The 26,018-nt window shown below is 46.5% G+C and overlaps 1 protein-coding gene across 2 annotated transcripts in view; it reads right to left on the bottom strand.

The window, feature by feature from the left end:
• Window positions 1–26,018, bottom strand: part of REEP1 (receptor accessory protein 1) — a 109,578-nt gene that overhangs the window by 6,907 nt on the left and 76,653 nt on the right. Inside the window, exons 7-8 of one of the 2 annotated variants that reach the window (XM_074951880.1) lie at window positions 21,271–21,306; window positions 2,337–2,488 (exon numbers count right to left, since the gene is read on the bottom strand). The exons of the other annotated variant lie outside the window; for it this stretch is intronic. Of the exons in view, the coding sequence (XP_074807981.1) occupies window positions 2,337–2,488; window positions 21,271–21,306 (188 nt within the window). The remainder of the gene's footprint in view (window positions 1–2,336; window positions 2,489–21,270; window positions 21,307–26,018) is intronic. 2 annotated transcript variants of the gene reach the window in all.

The raw sequence follows: 26,018 nt of genomic DNA on the forward strand, positions 1-26,018 counted from the left end.
AGACATCTTTAAATATTTGCCACCCTTTTAATGCAGGCAGAGGAGCTCCTGGGAGAAAAGCTGTGACTTTCCAAAGGGGGAGGAGGCGTGTTTAATTTGGCTTATTCCTTCAATGCATGAAAAAACTACAATCATTTCCAGCACTAGCTGTTACCCTCCTCCCTAAACCCCAGACTTGGATTTAACTGAGCTTTGGGTGCCAGGGGAAATGAGTTGGGGATGGTTTCTAAGAGGGCCCAGAGATCCATGCTCTGTAAAGTGAGAGGCTGAGACCAGGCACTGTAAGGAGAAGCATTCTGCCAGTCCACCTCAATGCTGACCTGGGTCAAACCTGAGGGTCCAGCTAAATGATGTGAAAAGACCATGAGGTGCATTACACTGGATCAAACTATTTGTTCATCCATTCCATTACCCTGCCTCCGGCAGTGACAAGTATCTGAGGCCTCTGCAGCATAAACCTAATATCCAGTGGGACCCATTACATTATCTTTTTATTATAAATTGTTTATATTGCTATAGCACCTTCTGACCAAAGGTCATACCACACTTTGTGAACACTGTTTAATTTAGCCTCTCAATCCTTCTGTGAGGTAGCGTGGGCCCATTATCCCATTTGTACCAATGAGGAAACTGGTACAAAGAGGTTTTGTTTAGACACTACACTGAGGAGTTCATTAGATTAGACAGATGATTTGCCCAATGTCAGAGGATGTCGGTGGCAGAGCTGGCACTAGGACCCAAGTCCCCCAGGTCCCATGCCTGTGCCACAAGCCCATGCTCAGCAATCTCTTCATCTCTGAATTCCTGAAGAGCACTACGGACCTAATGGAAAATAAATACGAGATAGAAATATCAGAACTGAGGCTTCCAGCCAGAAGGGAAGAACTCGGAGAGGCTCCCACTGGAACAGCTGTAGAAGGTGATCCTGGGTATAAATCCTGTGGCCTTCATGGATCCTGCACCGTGTGTGGAGCTGCCAGAGACATAGCCACCATGCCTGGAATAGGAGCCATCCACAGAATAGATAGCGCATCAGAGGAGTAGATCCTGCAGCAGCTTGGGAGAGGGCTGCTACTGGGGCAGCAGAGCCACCCTGACAACAGAGAAATCATTGCTGCATAGTTCTGGGATGCTCGTTCGGTAGGGAGAGGAGGGCAGGGCTCTATGCTGGTGGCCCACTTCACAGTTTTGTCTGTGAGCAGCCACCCTCTCTCTTCCCTTCATAGTAGCATCGGAGAGGGGGCAGCACTCTAGCCTGAGGAGCTACTATCCAGAGGCAAGGAGACTTCAAAAAGGCCAGGTCTCTTCTCTCCCTCACCACCCACAGCAGGGCCAGGGCTCGGACCGGCAGACAACAACTCAGGGAGTTGACTTGGAGCATAACTGGTGAGAAGTCATTGAGATTTTCAAAATTCCTCCCCTGTTAATGATCTCAGGTATTATTAGACCATAGATAAGGACACTTTAGAGCAACGAGTATTATTTTTACCCCAACAATATCCCCTTTCATACTCTCTCTTTGAGCCAAGTTAAGAGTGTAACTGTTCCGACTTACCCATTGGTAGAGATTTCCCACCTTTGATTTCTTAGGACCTATATCCGGGCAGACAGCAGCTGCCTCCATTTTCGCAAAGATCTGGAAGGCTTCCTCATCTCTGCCATCTCTGATTTTTTTTAAGTATTATTCCTTTGACTTGTCTGCCTTGTGGCTGTATTTCCTATGAACATGAGTGATGCTAAAACCTTTTCTGGCAGAGCAGAATGTATGCTCTTGTATCCTTTATATGTCTGTCTGTCTTTGTTACAAATTAAAGCATACTTGCTAATATAGGGCCTGATTCAAAGCCCATCCAAGTAATGAAATCAGTGGAAAGACTTATTAATATCAATGAGCTCTGGATTAAGTCCATATTGAATATGTATGGATCTGGCTCTGAATTCTCCCAAAGTTTTGGGGTGTTTGGATCTTGGCACATCTCTCCATCTGTCTTCCCCTCAAAATATGACAATAAAAATTTCCCTTAAGTAAAGCAAAGTGAAATGGAGAGTTTTGTGTATCTCCAAAACCTCACATCCAAACACCTCAAAACTTTGGAAGAATTCAAAGCTAGCTCCTAATATTGCAGCTCTGATTTGTTCTTATAGGTGTGGAACTTAAACTCCCACAGGGAGATTCCACACCTGTAGGAAGAGCTGAATATTCAAGTCCAGATCCACCCTGCAAGACTGAAAGTACAATGTTGGCCTCAAACAGCGTTTCCATTCCAAAGAGAGGTGTCCTTCTGGAAATCCAGGCAACCTTGCTGGTTGCAGCACCTTTTCCAATATGGAAGTACCTCAAGAGCTTGTTCCTTCTTTTTGAGCCTTCTGTTCTTGACCATCTGATCCAATAAATCATGCTCTTCATCATCTGAGAACACTAAGTCTTTTGTTTCACAATTTGCCTCACGAGGCTTTTCACACGCATCATCCATGTCTACCTCAACCACTTACAACAGCATTTTTAAATCTACATGGTGAAAACAAAGGATAAGGAAGGTCAGTGGTGACTTGGCTTCTGCTGTTCATTTCACTAATCCCACCCCAAAGCCATGCATCTTCCAGAGATTAATAGAAATGGGGTTCATATATCACACTCTAGTAACAGTGGTTGCGGTGTCAGAAACCAAAGTGGCCCCAGCTTATGGTGTGTTTATTAGTTGTGTTGGACTTTTTAAATGCAATTTAGACTAATTTAACAGCCCATCTGATGTTATGTAGATTCCATAAACAGTTGGTTTTAATCATATTTGGATCACAGATCAGTGAAACGGCTAATCACTCTAGAAAAACCATTCTGGCACCATACTGATCTGAACAAATACACCAAGGGAACATTTTCACCTCAGCAAAAAAACAAAACAAAAAAAACCAAACTTGTAACTGAACTTGAGGAGTTACTTAGATCTCCTCTTGCATTGGCCACTTTGGCTGTGTTCACACTACAGAACCGAGGCATTCCTGGGTGAATTAGTATGGCTGCACTGGTATAAGCAGTAATGGTTCAATATGCCCCATCCTTGACATGCTGCCTTGTGTTCTGAACTGCTACAGTTTTGCCTCATGTTTAATGCTCTTCTAACTCCATTCAGATGCATTTCCCTCAGGACATCTATTCCACAGTTCCTGGTACTGCTTCCAGAAAGGAGTGGCTGCTGGGAGATTTCCAAAGCCACTCTGACTATAATCAGACCTCACTGATGTAACTGAATTTGGCCCGCTGTGTGCAGACTGCAAATGCTTGTTTAATAGTTAATGTCTGTGCAGCATTTTGAACTTTTTAAGTGATATTATATGGAGGCAGTTTGAGTCATTAACAGTACTGGCAGATTGTGGTCCAAAGTTGGTATAGTGTATCCAGACAGTTAAATTAGATGATATTTTTAATGGGTATTACAAAGTATGAATCAATGAAATGGTACCTAGCTCCAACTAAACCTCCTACCCCTCTGCAGACAATTTGCTACGGTGCTTTTATAGTTAAATTGATGGCTTATATCTTTTCCATTCTGAATTGTTGTGGGCCTGGAAGCTTTTGCTGCTTGTACAAATATTACTGACAATCACTGGCTCAAGGTCCAGTTAAACTATAGATTTTTTATAATAATCTAGGACAGCATAAAAATAGCAATTTCTACCTCTCAGACTGGCGATAAGTGCACAAATGTGATAATAAGAGGATCCTTAAATTCCTGATAAGTATACGTAGCATTTTAAGTCTTCAAAGTACTCAACTAATCAATTGCCATGAGTTACATAAGTATTACTCAAAAAGAAAAGGAGGACTTGTGGCACCTTAGATCATGAAAGCTTATGCTCAAATAAATTGGTTAGTCTCTAAGGTGCCACAAGTCCTCCTTTTCTTTTTGCGGATACAGACTAACAGGGCTGCTACTCTGAAACCTGTCATAAGTATTACTATTACAGCTGAGTGACACCTTTTTTCCCCTTAGGAAAATGCATTTTTCACAGCCCAGAACTATTTGTTGAATTTGGGACTATTTCAAAGTGTTTCATTGTGACTTTTCAATGCAAAAACAGCATTTCCATTTCAAATTTAGCCAATTTTTTTTAAAGGTGAAAAACACCCAAAATGGCTGAATTTTAACAAAAACTCGAACACCCTCCACCCCCCCATTTGGAGTCAACATTATGGTCAACCTGAAACAAAATAAAAAACAAAAATTGTTTCAGTCAATTAGAAACAAAAAGTTTTCAGGTTCTGCAATTAGACGAAAAAAAATTGAAAAAAAAATTGATCCAGTTTGAATCAAACCCCAAACCAAAAATCCATTATTCACTCAGCTCTAACACTCCCCTTATTACACAGATGGTGAGAGTAAGGGCTTGTCTACACTGGCACTTTACAGCCCTGCAACTTTCTCGCTCAGGGGTGTGAAAAAACAAACCCCTGAGCGCTGCAAGTTTCAGCGCTGTAACGTGCCAGTATAGATAGTGTACCAGCGCTGGAAGCCGCGCTGGGAGCTACTCCCCTTGTGAAGGTGGGTTTTTTTTATAGCTCAGAGCCTATGGCCCTGTCCATTGCCTGTTGAAATAAACTAATAGCTCCTGAGTGTCATGATCTTAGTCCACTAGACCAGGCCGCCTCTCCACATACTAGGCCATAGTATCCTTAAACCACTAGATCCTGCTGCCTGTATCAATTTATCTGTCATCTCAATAGCTAGGTTGGACTATGGCCTCTAGTGGTTTTCAGTAAGTGCAGTAAACGTCTATTTTCCCAGCAATGTCAAGCAGTGTCGAAAAATGTTAAAACAGAGAGGCCAGGGACAATGCTGATTTCAGATTTTACAGATGATGACAGTTCTAAAAAAAAGTGTGGGAAAATCTTAAGTATTCTCTCAATCACATTATAAATAAGTCTGGGTACATTTCATTTTCATTGTACAGCATTTTTTTCTGACACCTGGAAAATGATATTTTGAGGAAGAGCTCAGTTTTACTTCATTTTGTTAAGAGAGCATGCAAGATGCCACACTGGTATTAATCACTTAGCCACCATAATTGCTCAAAAACACAGTTTATATGCGGGCTCTGTTTACAGCTGTGTTTTAAGTTCACTGCGAGACGCAGAATCTCTGAAGGGAAGCACTTCAAGTGGGTGCCCTTATTAGAACAAAAAACACATTAATGTACAGTAATGGTTCAAACTATCTCAGTCACTCCAGTAGCAATATGGAAGACTGTAGTGATATTAAATATCTATGATTCCACAGTGTCAGCCAATGAGCTATTTCCTATATGGTGACATAGTTCTCAAAATCACTACTGAAGAACTTGAAGTGTAGTCTTCCGGATGGAGACAGGTTCAGTGGAATAATGGCTGACCTATCTCTAAAGTACTGCCTTCCTTTAACAGAAATGTAAGGACTGTAGGGAGCTAGACTACTATAAACTAGACAGAAATAACATTTTGCCCACCTATATATAGCATCTCCCATCTGAAAGTCCTGTGCACATGTAACCCACGCACCTTTTGGGTGTGGTGTTCTGTCCCATCTAGTGGCAACCGAGACCACTTAGAGAGAGATTAATGAGTTTGCTCTATAGCCTTAGCTAAGGAGCATATGGCTTTTAGCTCATGGAGTAGAGGCTCATGCATTTAGCTCCAGAAGTCCCAGGTTCGATCCTGATGACTGGGGTCTGTCAGTGTTACACAAACATTAATAAAGCCTCTCAGAGGGGGATATTCTCACTTTATAGCTAGGGAAACTGAAGTATAGGGAGGGGAAGGGATGGACTTGCCCCAGGTCACACAGTGAGTCAACTAGGGATAGAATCCATGTCTCCTGTCACCCCATTGTCTGTTTTAGCCATAAGACCATCCTTCCTCCTAAACTGCTTGGGCCTTAAACAAACCTTGCATTAGGAGGAACCCAAATGTTACTGAACTTGTTTGTAGCCTTGCCATAGGGAAGCCTCTGAAAACAGGCAACTCCTGTAGCTGCGGGGTCATCACAGAAGGTTGGCCATGCTTTGGGAAACTAATTTTCAATTTTTATTATATAACATCCTAGCACATGAGGACAATATCCTGCAGGCCTTACTTGAGCAAAATTCCTATTAACTTCAAAGAAATAATAAGATTTGGTCCTTAAGCCCTGTCTATACTGTGGAAACATTCTAACTGGTTTTAAAACAGTTTAAAGCTGGTCTAAGAACCATAGTGTACAGTGAGTTTGAGGCAGTTTAAAGCAGTCTGATTGATTGTTTCCTGTTCAGTAAAAATGGGTCAGGCTGCCTTAAACAACCTATAACTGGGTCTATATTATGGCGCTAGTCATTTTTAGAATCAGTTTAACTGAACCAGTTTTAGAACCGGTTAAAATATTTCCCCATTGTGAGCAAGCCCAGTTTCTACCCACTCCCAAAGAAATTATAATCTTTTGTCTTGTAGCCCAGCTGCACTATTTTTAGAGAAACGCAACAATGGTTAAACCAGTAAAATAATGCAACTCAAGGCATCTGCTGCCAAACATGGACAATGACATTCCCTTGGCCAGGGAATGTATTGTAGAGGAAGCGGTGTTGTTGAGGAATTACCTAGACTATCCAGCAGAATCAGTAAACAGGCTACAGAACCACACGCAACTAAAACCAAAAATGCGTGGAAACATCTTGGGTGGCACGTAATGGAGGCTGGGGGATGCTAAAGCTCCCCAGACCTCGCGCTGCCAGTGGGCAGGCAGTGGCAGATTTGAGGCCCCCAGGAAAATCTCCTCCTGCCACACCCGCGGGGCTGGAGGAGCTCTTGCTCCCTGCCGCGGCCAGTCTCGGGGCCTCAGTGGGAGGGAGGGGGGCAGAAGCAAGTGGGGGGCAAGGTGTCTGAGGGGAAAGAGGCAGAGTGGGGGTGGAACGGAGACAGGACCGCAGGGGAAGGGACAGAATGGGGTGGGGTCCTGGGCGGGGCCGCGGGTGGAAGAGGCCAGAAAGGGGAGGGTCTTCAGGCTCAGAGCTCCAGTTAGGACCGAGAGCTCCGCCATGGTCCCAGCTGAGGCTGAGAGCTTGACTCTGGCCAGGGATGCAGCAGGGCCACAGAGCTTTTCTGGTCTTGGGGCCACAGGGGGTGTGGGGGGATGGACCAAGCAGGGGGCGGTGCTTGGAGGGAAGAGGTAGAGCAGAGGCGGAATGGGGGTGAGGCTATGGGGGAAGGGGCAGAATGCGGAGGGGGCTATGGGTGGGGCCGCAGGCGGAACGAGGGAGGGGCTCTGGGCTCAGAGCTCGAGCTCGGGCCGAGAGCTCCGCTGCGGTCCCAGCCGAGGCTGAGAGCTTGACCCCAGGCAGGGCTGAGTTCTCAGCGCCCCTCCCCTGGTCCTGACTGAGTTCTCTGCCCCCTCCCATCCCACCCTGGCCGGGGCCACGGAGAGGCTGAGAGCAGCGAGCGGGTGCGTGGCCTCAGAGGCGGGACGGTGGCCAAAAGAGGCAGAGCAGGGGGCTAGCTGCTCCTCAGGGAAGTTTCACCCGCCACCCGAGGAAACATGCAAACTTTACATGATCAAATGCGCTCAACCCCTTATCCCTAAAGCCAGCATTTCACCAGACAACAGGAGACACAGGGAAGGGACCAACAGCCCTGACAATCTCTGAGAGAATCACACCTTTCTTAGGCTCACATTGTTGCTATTTTCTCTCTCTTTTGAATTTGGTGCTGGTACATAAATGCCAGATGGGCAGCCTATCCCCAGGACCGGTACTCCATGAGTAGCAGCTGCAGTGCTCCACCAGCGTGCATGCCTTTACCCTGCCCTGCGGGCACCCCTCTCTAGAAGCCTGAGGGTTCAGTCTCCAGCTGTTTTAGTCCTTTACCTCTCTTTGCCGACGGCCAATTAACTCTATTGATGATGGTGATTTTGCTAGATGGGCACTTGTCCCCCAGGAATTGGACTGAGACCCTCCAACTCACTTCATAGAAGCCACCAAAAACCTGCCAGACTTTAGCCACTTGTGTTCTGCTAGCAACCTGGACTTCAGGAGGGAGGAGAGGGGGGGACAATGACTGTCTAAACCGCCCTACTCTGTGGGTTTTGGACCCAGGAAGTACCTTCCATGGAATCCAGAGTGGAGGGATAGGAGGTGCCATGGAGGTGACTGATCGCACACCCTCTGCAGTGCAGCAGGGAGGAGATCTGTGTACAGGGCGTCGCCTCCAAACACAGAAGGGGAGAGCAGTATTCTACAGTTGTGGTCCAACACGGCACAGCATACACTAGTGCCACAGTAGGGCTGTTACTGAAGAAGGGCTGCCAACAAGAGTGTCAATTAGTGTCAGCTGTAGGGGTGGTTTCTGTGGCCATGACGGTGGAGAAGAGAAATGGATAATGGCGATGGAGGTAAATTCTCTAAACCAGGTTCTGCTGCAGGAGAAACTAAGAATAAACAGGGAACTTTGTACTTCATGCTAAGGGCACTAGCCTGACCAATAAACAACATGTGCAATAAGCAACTGGGAAAAGATACTGAGGCAAAGAGCATATTGACGAGTGCCAGAGATAGCTCGATTTGTTTCAGGAGAAGGAGTGGATGGAGGGATATAGAAATACATTGGGACTGACATGCTCTTTGAAAGGGAGGGCATGTGCGGCTGGGTGACCTTTTCGTGCTTCCTAAAATGTTTTATTATGATCTGAAGCTTTGGTGCAGGATTTTAGGTCATCAACACCCATTCCCCTACCAGCTGCTCTAGCACAGAGCATTTCTGTAGAGACTGGAGAGACAGCCTATAGTCTGGCCACTGTAAGTGTTTCCCAGACCGGTCAGCAGGTGGCTGTATCTGAGCAACAGTGGCCAGCCAAATCCCTCCACCTCCCTTACTGATTCCAGCACATCTGCTCTGAGACATGCTTAGGGCCACACGTCAGCCTGAACTACATGGGTGTGGATGGGGTCTTGGCCTATTGCACTTACTCCTGCGCATCTCCAAGCAGACGTACAGGAATTGCTCTGGGAAGCAGCATCGCATGGCACGCGAGAGAGACTGGAGCATTCCACATGCACCTGGATGAATTCTATGGCTCAGGTCCCAGAGCTGAGGCTGCTGCCATGATTACAATAATTATAAGCCCATCATATACAGGGGTGTCTCCCCTCAGGTTGCGATGATCACCAAGGCAAGTCTGAGGGCTTTAATTCGCTCAGAGGGAAACAACATTCAGCAGCACGCTGAGGCTCGATGCTTCAGACATTTAAAATTAGACCAAGCAAAGCACTTAGACCTGGGTCCTCAAAGGTATTAAGGTACCTAACTCCTACTGAAATCAGTGGGAGTTAGGCACCCAAATATCTTTGAGGATTTGGGCCTAAAACCCCGATTGTAAAAAGCACTTACGTACGTGCTTAAGTATTTTGCTGAGTCCGGGCCTAAGCTAGCAGAGAACAATTGTGTACTTACTGACAAGGAGATGGAGAACATGACCTAATAGGTCGTGGTCATCTCTAATGTCTATGATTTGATGTAGGCTGGTAAATCCTCCTTGAGAAAGGACTAAACCCATTATGCAGCACCAAAGGAGCTTTCGTAGCAGAGCACTTGCTCAGCAATTGCTGCATTATGGACAGGACTCTGTTCTCCTCTACACTTGTGAAAATCCAGAGTAATCTCAATGGATTTACACCAGTATAGCAGAGATCAGAACCTGGTCCCATATGTGATTGGTGGATGAGCAAAGGACTCATTTTGCCCAATGACATGATCGCCTTACTGATTAAATTCCCCTAGGAGAATAGGATAGTTCAGAGTCACATATTGTATCGGTCACATGTTAGAGATCATATTACTATAATGCAAGACAAGGTCACACAAAAGCAAAATCTCATCTTCTTTGCTGTGGGTCACTCATCTTACTTCTTCCATATTAATGAGTCAATGAAAGCATTGGAGCTCAATCCCTTTTCATTCATTAGATTCAAAAGGTATTCATTTCCAGAAGGTAACTGGACAAATTACATGTCTCACAGCAACTGTTTCATTGCCAAACCAAGAAGCTAAGTACAGACACCCCCACACACTGTACAGCAATCATAATAACAAAGGGTGTCAGGAGGGCCATCTTTTCAAAACATAAGTCAGGCTCAATATTAATCAGGCAAACAAGTCTAGTCACATCATCAACGGAGTCATCAGTTAATGAAAACACATCCCACAAATGATTAAGGCGTTAAGTGCAAGGAGAAAGCTAGTCTAGTCTAAATAGTTCAGATGAAAAGTCATGCAAAGCTGTAACACTTACATCAGAGTCCCACAATAGTCACATAGAGAAAAGAAAAGAACAAACTTTTAGGGAAAACATTTGTGGAAAAATGGAACATTGTTGCAGAGCTCAGAAATCTTCTGCAGAGCTTCATCATCACTGCCTGTAACACCAGTGGTTAAACTGTAGTTTATTAAACTGAAATGCATGTTTTAACTCTCTCTTGTTAACATGCTTGGGCAGCAGACATACATATTGACTTTCTATGTACATAACCTCCCGTTCCCTGAATTAAGCAGGGTAAGGATTAAAATATTTTAAAAGCCTAGAGAAACTCATGAGTTGTAATTCTGAGGTAATGTACTCACGTTTGTGTTCCTGTATAGCAAATGTGGCCCAAAAGTTAGGGTTTGTAACAAGAGGCTTTAAAACAAACAAAAGAAAAAAAACCAACAACCCTGCAACCAGTAGACATTTTCTGTGGTTTTAAGTTCCACTGGAAATAGTTTTTGAAACCAAATCAATATTTCCCTGTATTCTGCAAGTGCCAGAGAACCTATAAGTGAAACTGACTAGGAACAAAAGTAAAACTGACTAAGCTATTTAATTGTCCTAACTCAAAAATGCAAACAAACAGCATACATGTGAAAAGTCAATTAGATTTTAAAAATTCTTTCCATTTCAGTAATCTCAGGTGTAATTTGTAACATGCTAAAAATAAGGATTTGGGCATATTTGTAACATACTAGCACATGATTGGTTAAAAATGCACAATTTGGTGAATGTGCCTTTAAGATCATGATCAGCTGTATCCTAAGAACCCTGGTTGTACATGACATGTCTCCCTGCCTTGGGGGACACACCAGAAAACATCCAACTTTATTTTACTGGGAGAGCTCCAGGAGCCGGCTTTACACGGCAACACATTGTGCATGACTAACTGAGTCTGCCAACCAGGGCTGGGATCCCGTGTTACAACTGCACTGTTGCTTTAAAGGAACACATTCTTGTGTTGGTCATCCATTTGGGAGCACAACCCTCAGCCCTGCTCAGGCATATAGTCCCATTGGTCACTAACATCTTTAAACATTTCTTACTGTTCCCAGTTTTTGATCAGTATTTTACTGATAAGGGTCCCTCACCAAAAGCACAATGTTTGCTATCATAACAGCGCTCCTCACAGTTCTGCTTGTTAAATCTCTTTCAGATGTACTTATTCACTATCAGAATTGAAATTGCTCTTCTCATCAGTGGAAAGGTATCTATCCGATAAGATTGGTTGAGCTGAGAGTATTTAATAAAAAAAAAAGAAGCTTTTATTTTAAAAGTGCAAATTCCAAGAAAGCTTGTTTAATATTCCATCAGGATTTGTGCATTTTCCAGATACAGCCAACATCCAACAAACAAGCATGCATCACTGAGGATATTAATTTAACCCTTTCTGAAGATCCCAGAATGGAACCAAGTTGTGATTTCATAGTATCAATGTTCCCTGATGTTATAGCCTGATCTTTCAACAGGGCCTTAATATAGTAGAAGTAAATCAAATACTTCTTTAAAAGCCACTGGAGGGAACTTTGCCAGAAAAGGCATACCACTGAGTCAGAGTAAGAAAGGCTGACACAGGAACTGTCAAGAAGACACATTTTCATGTGTATTGTGGAACCCATTTACAATGGGCTTGGAGTTAGTGAAATTGTTCATAGAAAAGGAGGATGATTGTCCTGAATTATATCAGTACCCTGCAATGTGCAGATTGTGAGGCCAGTTAGAGTGAACAAACTGCATAATTAAGCTGTTCTGTGAAACAAACAGTTCCAGTATAAGTGGGTTCCACTGTAGTCTGATCCTGACAGATCTACTTGCTATCTGGAGTGATTCCAGTATGTGCTTAGCCGACCCTTTATTCTCTCTCTGAGGAAATCAAGGGGTTGTAGATTAATAAAAATGGGAAAATACATTCCATGACACCTGTAACCAGCTGCATGTCAACTCCTATTCCACTGAAGCCAATGGCAAAACCCTCATCTGCAGCAAAGGGAACAGGACTTTGCCATAAATGTTCTGGCTCATGATACTTTTTCCTGGTTTTTTATTATTATTAATATCTGTTTCCTGAGTAATGTTTTGTGCTGTGAATGACATTTGTGGAGCATTATGCATGGAGCAGGAGCAGCAGATTGTTCCTGCAATGCTGTTTTCCAATAAAAATAATGGTTTTACATTTGGGGCAGGGGCTGTTTTTTATTCTGTGTTTGTGTAGCGCCTATCCATACCTCGGCCTCTGAGACACTACATTCATATGAATAAATGAATGAATGATACAGGAGCAGGTTTCCATGAGAAAAACAATGGAGTCTTACTTGCACTTGCACTGATGCTATTGCTCCCATGACTACAGCTGCACCATGGCTATAAAGTGGCCTCTAATTTTCCTAATGTAGACAAGCTTTGTGTGTCTGCTTGTTTAAACAATAAACCCTTTGGGGCTGAGACTATATTTATTCTTGCATCTTGTACAGCACTGAACACAATGTGTGTGCTAAATGAGGATAAATATGTTATCGTAGCCCTGTCAATCCCATGACATTAGAGAGACGAAGTGGGTGAGCTAATATCTTCTATTGAACCAACTTCTGTCAGAGAGAGAGACATGTTTTCGAGTTTACACAGAGATCTTCAGGTCTGGGACAAGTACTCAGAGTGTCACAGATAAATACAAAAGGGAACAGATTGTTTAGTATAAGTAGGTAACACATATTTCAAGGGACCATTCAGTCCCTCCAGTCAGGGGAGAAAGTGGGAATGGAGGGTGTGGAGGGGGGAAAGGCAGCTGGGGGGGGGTTATTAGTAGGTTACAGATTTTTGTAATAAGCCATAAATCCAGTGTCTCTATTCTGTCCATGATTTTTACTGTCTAGAAAATTTATTAATTTAAGCTTCCAGGCTCGTCTTTTCAAAGTGTTGTGCAGGTTTCCTTTGAGAATGAGGATTGAGAGGTCAGATATAGAGTGATTGCTTTGTGAAAAGTGTTCACCCACAGGTGGTGTGGTGTGTTTGTCTTTTATCATTTTCCTGTGTGAGTTCGTTCAAAAGCGTAGTGACTGTCTGGTTTCACCCACATAGTTGTCATTGGGGCATTTAATGTACTGGATGAGGTACACCACATGTTGTGATAGGCATGTGTAGGACCCGTGGATCCAGAGAGAACCAGCTTTCAATACAGAAACTCACCCCTTGTTGTCACTTACCACCCCCACTGGAACCCATTTGGGGTATCAAACAACTACAACCCACATTTGATGGGGACCCATCCTGAAAGAAACCTTTCCCAAACCCCCTCTTCTGGCCTTCAAACAACACCCCCTCCCCTGCAACCTCTCCAAGCTCATTTTCAGAAGCAAACTCCCCACAGACCAGTACACACCAACGTAAGCCAGCACCAGACCCTGCCAGCAGGACAGATGCAAAACTCGCAGACATCTCTCCAGTGCTACAGTGATCAACACCCCCCACAACACACATTTCAAGATCCTGTGCCCTACACATGCCTATCACAACGTGTGGTGTACCTCATCCAGTGCACTAAATGCCCCAGTAGCAACTATGTGGGTGAACCCAGACAGTCACTACGCTCTCCAATGAACTCAGAGAGGAAAATGATAAAAGACAAAACACACCATATCACCTGTGTGTTCCCCCCCGCCCCGCTCTCCTGCTGGTAATAGCTCACCTTAAGTGATCACTCTCATTACAGTGCGTATGGTAACACCCATTGTTTCATGTTCTCTATGTATATAAATCTCCCCACTGTATTTTCCACTGAATGCATCCGATGAAATGAGCTGTAGCTCACAAAAGCTTATGCTCAAATAAATTGGTTAGTCTCTAAGGTGCCACAAGTTCTCCTTTTCTTTTTGCGAATACAGACTAACACGGCTGCTACTCTGAAACCTGTCATTTGAAATAAGTGTTAATTAGTTGGCTAAACAATCCATGCCCCTCACCGCCCCCTAGAGCTGGGGCCGGGAGCAGGGCTGTGACTCCGGGAGGCGGAGACACGGACAGGGACAGGGGTAAGACGGCTGGGATCCCACATGTGAGGTCAGTGGCTGGGCGGGACCCTGGGCTGGCAGCAGAGCCCCCAGGCCCCCGGCAGCTGGGACCCCGCATGCAGGGTCGGCGGCTGGGACGCTGCAGCTGAGCAGCACCCCAGGCCTGCAGCAAGCCCTGGGGTGCGGGGCTGGTGGCCGAGCGGGACCGGCGGCTGAGCAGGACCAGGGGCCAGCCTTGGAGCCCCCAAGCAGTAGTGGGGCCAATGGTCAGGACCCTGGGTGGCAGGGGCTTGGAGCTGGCGGCTAGGACCCCAGGTAGAAAACCTGGGGGTGCTGGACCATCCCCCACACCCCTACTTCCCGAGCCTATGCAGCTCTGTGTAAGCTCCAAAGCTTGTCTCTCCCACCAACAGAAGTTGGTCAAATAAAAGATATGACCTCACCCACCTTGTCTCAAGGATAAATAACAGTGTAGAAAGACTTAGCATCTCTCAAGCTCTTGTACAGAGCTGGGTTGCTTTTCTCCCTGCTTTTTGCAGAATTGAGAAAATACACTCATCTAATTTACTCAGGGACCAGTTCACTCTCGCTTTGGAGCCAGAGAAAGGGCAGCTTGTGGAGGCACAAGATGGAGCTTCAGCGTATTCTTACCAACATGCCCCCAGTGGCTGAATTATTTGTAAATGCTTATTTTGAATAAGAAAAGGAAAACCTTAAAGGCAGTGTGTAAAGTTTAACACAGGCCACACATGAACTCCTGGGTTTAATAACATGAATAACCCCCTTTCAGTGACTTAAGTAAGATTTCCTCATGGTAGTAAGCTCTATACCTGACAATGTTAAGGATTAAGCCCTTTTTTTATGAGAAACACTTCTGGATTCCAATCGATGTTGTCAGACAAGTTTATACTCCAAACCTAGATTTTCTTAAAGCAATAGGGGCACTTCTAAAATCTAATATGAATCGCTTTAAACAGTCTTTGTATGGTCCTGCAGTGATGTTCACTCATTGCAAAACTGTATTAGTGCCTGAGAACCAGAAAATGAAACTGAACTTGAAAGAAAAGGGAAAGTGACCAATTACCTGGGCCTGATGGCCAACCCTGACAGACAAAGGGGAGTCCTGTCCACCTGTGCCAAGTGTCTGTAAAAAGCTACCAGGTCAGAATCACCAGATCATGGAGCATTAATGTTGCAGGTAGGCAAATGACTACACAAGAAGGCAGCAATGGAGAATCAGGCCCTGAGGCTGTGTGGGTGAGGGGAATGGGCCCTGTGGAAAGGAATGGCTGTAATGGGTGTGGGAGCACTGCAACCCTTTGATCTTTGTGCTGTTGCATTTCCAGGGTGACAGAAGTGCACACAATAAACAGTAAGTACAAAGGCTGAAGAATACATTTAAAACCCCTTTCACTGCTAATTACCTAAGGTGCCATCAGCAAATAATACAGCAAGGATTTGTTTTTATTTACCTTTAGGTAATGTCCCTTGCAGCCCAACCCTCCATTCATGGCACACTCAAAACAAAGGACCTTTCCCTCCCACCAGGATAAAGAGCAAAGGGAAGGATATGACCTAGGTCTGGCAAGGAACTGATCTAATTGATGTGGTGCTGAAAACAGTGTTGACAGCCAACCCCCCAACTACAGGGCATGTCTACACTCCAGCTGCTACAGAGGCACAGCTACTGCTGAGACCCCAATGCTACCCTGCACACTACTGTGGATATCTCCCAGAAGCCCGAGACACAGCCCCGGGTGTGAAAAGTGAGGACAAGGAGGATGGGGGACATGTGACTGGGGGATCCAACTATGCCATGAACCAGGACCTGTTTGAGACTCCAGTGAAGTCTAGTCAGTCCCACCAGTCGAGCATAAGTGAGCCCGATGCTGGGGAAGGAACCTTGGGTAAGCGTGTAAATTTATTTCCCGTTACAGTGATGGCGTTCCCAACTTAGCAGGACACAGCTAATGACTTTTCATTAATCTGGAAGAGGTATATTACCACAAAGAGAGGTAGAGTTGTTATCTGCTTCTCTTTCCCTTGTAGAGTCAGGCAGGGGTCACATGTGGAGCAGTTCGTTTATGTACACAGGGATTGTCATAAACATACAGCTAAGGGTAGCATAAAATCCCTCCTTTACCTGTAAGGGGTTAAGAAACTCAAATAACCTGGTTGACACCTGACCAAAAGGACCAATAAGAGAAGAAGATCCTTTCAAATCTGTGGGGGGAGGTTTTTTGTTTGTGCTCTCTTTGTTGTTCTCTCCGGGACAGAGAGGGACCAGGGCAGGAAAAACCATCTCCTAAAACCCTACCTGAAATAAGCATCTAGATTATAAAAATTGTAAGTAAAGCAAGGAAATGCATTAGATTATCTTTTGTTTTAGCTTGTGAATTTTCCCTATGCTAAGAGGGAGGTTTATTCTTGTTTTTGTAACTTTGAAGTTTTGCCTAGAGGGGAATCCTCTGTGTTTTTAAAATCTTATTACCCTGTAAAATTACCTTCCATCCTGATTTTACAGAGGTGCTTCTTTTATTTTTTTCTTTATAATAAAGTTCTGTTTTTAAGAACCTGATTGGTTTTTAGTGTCTTAAAAACCCCAGGGTCTGGTCTGTGCTCACCTTGTTTACCTATTTGGTTGGTATATTATTCTCAAGCCTCCCCAGGAAAGAGGGTGAAGGGACTTGGGGGGATATTTTGGGGAAACAGGAACTCCAAGTGGTCCTTTTCCTGAATCTTTGTCTAACTCACTTGGTGCTGGCAGTGATACAGTCCAAGGACAAGGAAGAATTTGTACCTTGGGGAAGTTTTTAACCTAAACTGTAGAAATAAGCTTAGAGGGTCTTTCATGTGGGTCCCCACATCTGTACCCTAGAGTTCAGAGTGGGGAGGGAACCCTGACAGGGATGTCCCTTGAATCCTTGATGAAACATTCATGGAGGTACTCTGCAATCCTCTCCTGAAGGTTTCTAGGCATGGCTGCCTTATTTCTACCTCTGTGGTAGGACACTTTCCCACGACAGTTAGCAATAACTTTGGTAGTCACCGTTTCAGTAAAGAGGCTAGTGGCACATGGGCTCAGGCAGCTCTGGGACACCAGCAGCAGCTGTGCTCTCAGTGCCTTTGTTACCCTCAGGAGTGAGATATCAGCTAGAATCACCCCCAGTAGAAAATGATGCCGATATTCAGTGCCATTGCCCTATATTCATAGCTTCATGCAACCGAGCAATTCCGATCTCAGGCCATACTCACCAGGGCCGGTGCTGTGAGCAGAGGTGACACATGGGGGGGCATGCGGGGTGATGAACCCACCCACCCCAGACTGGCTGCTTGGCTTGTACTGAGCACGCTCACCCAGACTGACCATGCTCAGTAACACTGCTGAAGCTGGCTGCCCTCTCCCTGCCCCCCCACTATCACCAGGCACTGGTCATCTGTGGCTGTGAGTGGTGCCATGCACAAGCCCTCTGAAATAGAAGTGTCAATAAGCATGTCTGGTTTAAAACTTTAGGGGACCTAGGGACGGGAATTCTGATTCTTCACGTCTGCTTTCTCCTGTGACAATACTGACAATGGTACCTCTGTGTGTTTTATCTGCGGCTGCTGTCGCTAAGGCTTTGAGGGGTGCCCCCTCCACACCCGGGGAACACCTGAGCCCGATAAAGAGGAGAAAGAAGAGGACTTGAGATGACATGTTCAGTGAGATCCTGCAAGCCAGTGCTGCATCAGACCATGACCAGAGGATCTGGAGGATGAATATTGCAAACTATATGGAGAAGGAAAGAGTGGACAGGAGAAAGGCCCAGGAGTCAGAGAGGGAGATGCACTGGAATATAATGGGGCTTCTCTGGCAGCAAACATGGATGCTGCAGACTCTTGTGGACCTACAGGTTCAACAATCCCTTTGCAGTCCATGGAGAGCTCCATCACAGCACCTCCCTATATCCCAATCAACATTTCATGTGGCCTCAGGGGCCGCATCCCTACTGCACACCGGGGGACATTAAGTACAACCACAGCTTCAAATACACTGAGCCGTGAGAGCCACGATGTAGTATGTGTAACTATAATGGACATGAGTGTTACTTCCCATTCTTTAAGCTCTGTTCCAAAAATTTGTTAAGGTTTTAATGCAGTGGTTCCCAAACTAGGGGTGCCGCTTGCTCAGGGAAAGCCCCTGGCGGGCCGGGCTGGTTTGTTTACCTGCAGCGTCCGCAGCTTCAGCCCATCACAGCTCCCACTGGCCGCGGTTTGCCATTCTCGGCCTCTGGAGGCTGCGGGAAGTGGCGCGGGCCAAGGGATGTGCTGACCGCCCTTCCCGCAGCCCCTATTGGCCTGGAGCGGCAAACCGCAGCCAGTGGGAGCCGCGATGGGCCAAACCTGCGGACGCGGCAGGTAAACAAACCGGCCCGGCCCACAAAGGGCTTTCCCTGAACAAGCGGCGCCCCTAGTTTGGGAACCACTGTTTTAATGTGTTTGCTTTTAACTTGCACAGAATTTTTTTGAAGTGTTTTTTGTTATTCAATAAAACTCTATCATTTGGAAAATAAGTCATCCTTTATTAGTTTCCAACATATGCTGCAGAATGGCTGGTGACATTGAAGGCACCCACCCTCTTGTGATTGTACACTTTGACACAACTCAGAGGCGCAGAGACAGACACAGTGTGATAATCATAAATGTGCAGCAAGCATCACAAAATTAATAGGTGCATTGAAACGGTTATATCCATAGATGTGCACCAACCACCACATAATGCCTAACAGGCCCTCAAACTGCAGAGCTAAGTAGAGCGCAGTGCACCACAACACATCAATGTGGCTCACTATTAAAATGCTCTTTAAAGCCTCCCTGAGCCATACAGTTCTGCATTGAGCTCTTCCGATATCCCTTGTGTCTGGCTGTTCACACTCAGCAGACTGCTGCTCCACCTCTGCTCTCCACCCTGGTAGCACCTTTTCCCCCTTTGCATCAATCTACCAAAAGCGCATTCAGCTGTCATTCTGCACTGGCTGGGCCAATTGTTGAATCTTTCCTTGGTGCTGTCAAGGTGGCCTGCGTACGGGAATAAGGGGTTGGTTGGATCCCTATTGGCATTTCAACATCACCAATGGGATTCTGCCGGTCGGGAAGCAATATCCCTGGTTTTAGAGTTCTGAACAGTCCTGTGTTCTTAAGATGTGAGCGTCATGCCCCTTTCCTGACCAGCCAACACTGAGGTCGGTGAAACGTCTCTGGTGATCCACCAGCACTTGAATAACCGCAGAAAAGTAGCCATTTCTGTTGACGTACTATGTGGCAAGGTGGTCTGGTGCCAAAACAGGAATATACATGCTGTCTATCGCGCCACTGCAGTTCGGGAACCCCACTGCTGCAAATCCATTCATTATACCTTGCACATTGCCTAGAGTCACAGTCCTGCATAGCAGGAGACGATTAATGGCCCTGCACATTTGCATGACAACAGCCCTCACAGTGCATTTTTGGACTCCAAAATGATTTCCCACTGGTAGCAATTCAGGGTTGCAAGTTTCCATAGTGCAATTGCCACTCGCTTCTCCACTGTCAGTGCAGCTCTCATTCTGGTGTCCCTGTGCTGGAGATTCAGGAACGTGGCCTTGCGCATCCGTACATTCTGCAGCCACTGCTTGTCGTCCCAAACCTGCATTCCAGTGCGAGCCCACCAGTCAGTGCTCATTTCTCAGGCCCAGAAGTGGCGCACTGCCATTTCCAGCTGCTCCGTGACCACCACCACCAACCTTGAAGTGGTTCTCGCCACGTCCAACAGCAATCTGACCTCTAGGAAATCATCATGTTCCCCACGGTGCTTCTTGTGGTTTTGCAAATACTGGAGGACCATGCGTCCTGTGCTCACAATATTCATGATAACTGTGCAAAGCTGGGCAGGCTCCATGCTTCTGTCAGAGATGCCGTACAGCGACAGGTCCCACACAAGTTCATGATATTTTCAAAATAAGTGCAAAAATGATGGGATAAAGATGGCACGACAGGGTAGAAACTTGACCCTGCAGTCCCAGTTAACCCTGTCCAACTCATTTCTGTCCCACCATGCTTTGCCAAAACTTCCCAAAAAGTCAGTGAGCTGGATGGCAGCAAGTTGCACTCTGGGATACCTAACCATGGTGCACCACATTGCACATCGACAGAAACACTCCTACTGAGTACACGCAGCGCTGACGCAAGAAGCAAAGTTTGCATGCGCACAAGGACTAAAGTAACTGTGGCGGCTTTATGCCAACGTAACTTGTGTCGGCAAAAGTTTGTAGTGTAGACATGCCCTGAGAGGTGGTATCTAGGTTGGCATTCTTCCATTGACCTAGCAGTGTCTAAACCAGAACTTAGGTCAGCTTAACAACGTCACAGGGGGGTGAATATTTTTCACAGCCCTGAGCGATGTAGCGAGGTCAATCTAAGTTTTAGGTATAGACCAGGTCTACGTTAGAGAAATCTGTACTGGTGTAAATGCATCTACATAGTGACATCTGTGCAAACCCCTAGTGTAGACACACTGTACCAGTGCAACACGAGGCTGGGACTAGTGTGATGTACCCTGGTAATTTACTCTTGCTTAGTCACAATCACAGCAGAGCAAGCCCTGTTTTACATTGGCACAATGCATCTATGCTGGGGATTTGCACTGGTGGAGCAACAGTGGCACAAAACTCCCCAATATCCACAGGCCTGAAGTCAAAGCACTCCACAGCCTCTGTAATGCAGGTCAGTAAGTGAAAGAAAGAGCTCACGGCAATGCATGGTTAGCAACGAAACACACACAGCACAGCCCCGAGTCTCGTTTTTCACAGTTACAAACTCATTCATTGTTGCCCCAGCCTTATTCATTTGTCCTCTTTGTTAAGAAAGCCAGGGAGCAGGAATAAAAACAGCAAGACATCGCAGGTGAATGCAGCCGTGCGCACAAGGGATGCGTGGAATCCAGCACTCACCTCTGAGGATTCGGCACACCGAACAACATGAGCACACTGAAAGAGGAGCCGAACGTTAAGAATCAATCGTGCTGCATCAACAATAACACTTAGAAAGCACTTGACTTTTCTTCCCAAGCTCTGTACAATCATGACTCAGTCTTGTGAGGTAGATAAGTGTTACCATCTCCATGTAACAATGGGGGGACAGACACAGAGATGTTAAATGCTTTACTGAAGGCCACTGCAGATAGGGAGTGGTAGAGCAGGGGTTAGGTACAGAAGTTCCAAGCTCCCAGTCCTGTGCTCAGACCACTGGATAACACTGCCCTCTGACAAGCCTTTAATAGTCTCTGTAAGACTGAATAAGCCACCCTGCACACAACATGCGGAGGTTATATGAGAATAACCGCACAGCTCCATAATGTAGGGTTTGCATCCATACAGATCTATTTAATTCAATAGATTTACAGAGGAGTTATGTTGGAAGCATTGGGTTTAGTCATTCACCCAGCTTCTGAGCATTACATCAGAATGGTCATTACTATCACTACAAATCAGACATGGACAGAGTGTCAAAATCTTCCTCTCGCAAGGACATAACAGGCTGTACTTCAGTGGTGTTACACTTGGGATGGAAATGGTCCAGGGAGTTGTACAGAACCCTTCAGTCCCAAAGCACTGGTAACTCACAAGATGTGACCTTCACCTGCAGGCAAGTGGCACCTGTCTTTTAAAACATCTGAGAAATTGCTCCCAGTCTGGTCCTTACCATGTATGCCCCCAACTGATCCCTATACATGGAGAAGAGAAACATTGACACTAAGAGGAAATGGCTTTTGGAAAGCAAGGTTTGATCCATTGAGACATCTGATCACTGAGGGCCTGATTCTTGTTTCAAACCAGCACACTCAAGTCAATGTCAGTGTAAAACCAGTGTAAAAGAGAGGTGCCAGAGACTCATAAGAACATAAGAATGGCCCTACTGGGTCAGATCAAAGGTCCATCTAGCCCAGTATCCTGTCTTCCAACAGTGGCCAGTGCCAGGTGCCCCAGAAGGAATGAACAGAACAGGTAATCATCAAGTGATCCATCTCCTGTCGCTCATTCAGCTTCTGGCAAACAGAGGCTAGGGACTCCATTCCTGCCCATCCTGGCTAATAGCCATTGATGGACCTATCCTCCATGAATTTATCTAGTTCTTTTTTGAACCCAGTTATGGTATTGGCCTTCACAACATCCTCTGGCAAGGAGTTCCACAGGTTGACTGTGCATTGTGTGAAGAAATACTTCCTTTTATTTGTTTTAAACCTGCTGCCTATTAATTTCGTTTTGGGACCCCTAGTTTTTGTGTTATGAGAAGTAGTAAACAACACTTCCTTATCTACTTTCTCTACACCAGTCATGATTTTATAGACCTCAATGACATCTCACCTTTTCCAAGCTGAAAAGTCCCTGTCTTATTAATCTCTCCTCATTCAGAAGCCATTCCATACCCCTAATGAATACTCCATGAGGTCTGCTAGGGACTTTGCTATCAATTTTACACAGCAGGCAGTCAGGTACTACAGTGAAGGGGGGCAAGATGAAACTCTATGGGATAGATAGATTAGATCAGAACCAAGCCCTAAACTCAATTCCTAAGGCTCTGCTTAACTCACCATGCTGCTGTCCAAAAAAGAAATAGCAGGAAGAGTGAAAGACAGCAGTTCTGATCTCACTTACAGATAATCTCTTCAAGGGGGTTTATTTTCCCAATATGTATCTTAGTTCATGTAATAGACATATTTTGCCTCCCATCCCCACCCCCATCATATGTTCACTCCCAGAGTCGTTGTGGTTAGTAGATGCATCGAAGTTTGGGAACACCCAAATGACCAATTTGTCATGCACTTAGCGTCTGCTCTGCAAATCCTTAGTTTGAGAAGTTACAAGAAAACCCCAGTCTGTCCCTGATTCTCCACTTTGTAGAGCAGTGGCAGCCTCAGGGAGCCGGCTGCATCTTCCCAGTTCAGGGCCACCTGGCCTCAGCACAAAGTTAGAGCGGAAAGAATCCTGCTCTAACTTACATTGCTGATGCTAGGACTCTTCTGCCAAAGAGATCCAGTCGTGAGCTCTACCATGCTCCCAGCCCAACCCCGAAGTGCCTCTTTTTACTGGGGCAAGGGGCTGACAAAGGATACACCCAGGAATAAATGTACTGACCTAAGCAGATACGTGTCATGACTTCAATGGGACCTCCGCGCTGTGACACAGTTACTCCCCAGCCTAGGGGCTAAACTGTCAGGTGACTGCAGGCAACGTCACATGTAGCTGCGCTGTGCCTGAAGGAGAGCAGGTAACGGGCTGTGGCTCTTGGCCCCACCACCCATTTTCAGGGAGCAGCTTACTTCCCCCGTGCATCCAGCCACTTACTCTGGCCAACGAGAGGGGAAGGGGGATGAAGTCAGACCTCCTCTCAGTCCCCACCCCTCTATGGTGGGGAGTACCAGGGGAAACACCCCTGCTTGGGTGAATTATCCCTCCCCACAGCCAGTCACCATTGGAGCAGGGCCAACTAGGTGAGCAAGGGAGGCTGGAATCTCCCTTATTGCCCCGAGTGGCTGGGAGAGTCTAGCCCTAAGGCTGTGTCTACACTACAAGTGCTACAGGGGCACAGCTGCAGCTACACTGCTTCAGGGCTGTAGCGTAGACGCTTACCCCAGCGAAGGAAGCTGGGTTTCCATCACTGCAGGAAATTTACCCCACTGAGAGGCAGTAGCAAGATCAATGGAAGAAATCTTCCGTCAGCCTAGTCCCGTAGCTGCAGGCCTCATGCCCGGGGCTCTGCTCCTGGCCCGCACCCGAGGTCCTAGTTGCAGGACCCACACCCGGGGCTCTGCTTCTGCCCCCAGCTGTGGTCCCAGCCTCAGCCCCCTTACCCGCTGTCCACATCCCCACCCCTTAAGCCACGGCCCAGTCCTGGCCCGAGCTCTGGGGAGAGGGGGTGCGGACAGGGGCAAGGGGGGTGCAAGGTAAAATTTTTGGGGACCACTGGCTTTCAGCACCCCTGCTGTAAAAAGTGTTCCAGTGCCACTGGCCCCAAGCGATGCAGCTACGTCAACCTAAGTTTTAGGTGTAGACCAAACCTAAGTGTACGTCTACACTGCAACATAAACCCGCGGTTCTAACTCAGGCTCAAGCCAATCTCCCTTCCATCTACACACAAATCGCAGTAATCTGGGGCTCAGGCCCAGTCCAGGACCTATCAGGGGTGGAGGGTCCGAACCTGAGTCAAGCTGTGACCCAGGATTTAAGTCCTCTTTTCTTTGCAGTGTAGATACAGCCCCGCTGGACTCATGCTCTGGGAGTCTACCAAAAGTATCCCACGGTGCCATGGACCGACTTTCTTTGTCCTCTGGACTGTCAAGTTTTCCCACACTGCACCATGAACAAAGGGCTAGAGTGGCCATGTTTTGTGAGGGCACTAAGAAGTCTGGGATGTGGGTGGTTGGACTTGAGCCCGCATAACACACCACAGACACTGGAGCCCCAGGTTAGGACCCAGGTTTCAAAATTCCTAACCTGAGGTTACAAATGAGGTTACAAACCCAGGGTCTGCTAACTCGAGTTCTACTAACACTGGGCTTAGATTGCAGTGTAGACATTCCCCTCTCCCACAGGGTCCCGGAGTACAAGCTCCAGCCCGAGCCCAAATGCCTACGCTGCAATTTTACAGCCACATAGCCTGAGCCCTGTGAGCCTGAGTCAGCTGACACTGTGGGCTGTGTAGACACACCCTAGGCGTCTATGGCATTGGGCCCTCAGTGCCAGTGATGCACGGAGCCATTTGTATTACTAAAAAACTGCAGAAAATTATTTAGCAGCCACCTCATCACTGAAGCAACATAAAGCTGGTTTAAACCAATTGCCTGTTGATCCATGAGTAATGTAGGCAAAAGGCAGATGGTGCTAAGCCGAGGAAACAAGGTAAAGGTTTTAGAAAGACTAACCATGATGGGGTGTGTTTCCCACACTTGCTAGACAGGGATAACGTAGGCCAGGTGGGCCAATTAACCTATTAGGCCGCAAGCGGGGGGATATTTACAGGGAGAGGAGAGCCCTAATTAAGGGAAGCAGGAAGCTCACCTGTGGAGCAACAGAAGGGGTGTCTATAAAACCGGGGAGCTGGTGGCAGAAAATGGGCAGTAGGACCTCTCTCTGGGATATGGGAAGGAAAGGGGTTTGAACCGAAAAGGAAGGGTTTCTCGAGCAGACCCAGGATATAGGGGTTTAGCTAGGGTGGTGAACGCGAGCCTGGGATAGGCAAGGTGAGCACTCCAGTGTGGGAGGCAGGAAGGTTTGGGGTAGTACAGACCTCAGCTGCAGGAGATAGGGCCCCTGGACTGGAACCCAATGTGGGGGGAGGCCTGAGCCACTGAATGAGTTAGTGGTACAACTGGGCCAGTGATCTTGAAGACTGTCTGGGACCATTCATCCCAGTCACTGAGGGAATCACTTAGCCAGGGCAGTGGACTTCAGGACTACCTAGGACCACAGGTCCTGACTTTCAGCTTTCCCTGGGGGTGCTCCACCCCTGCTCTGAGGCCCTGCCCCAAGACCCCACCCTTGCTCTGTTTCTTCCTGTCCCTCCCCTGAGGCTCTGCCCCCACTCTGCCTCTTCCTGCCCCCTCCCCCAAGTGCTCCATGCCCTTGCTCTGCCTCTTCCCACCCATGCTCCTCTGCATCCCCCCAGTGCCTCCTGCCTGCCACCGAACAGCTGATTGGTC

The sequence above is a fragment of the Natator depressus genome, chromosome 4 (genome assembly GCF_965152275.1).
Source record: "Natator depressus isolate rNatDep1 chromosome 4, rNatDep2.hap1, whole genome shotgun sequence".
In the NCBI taxonomy this organism is placed as follows: domain Eukaryota; kingdom Metazoa; phylum Chordata; order Testudines; family Cheloniidae; genus Natator; species Natator depressus.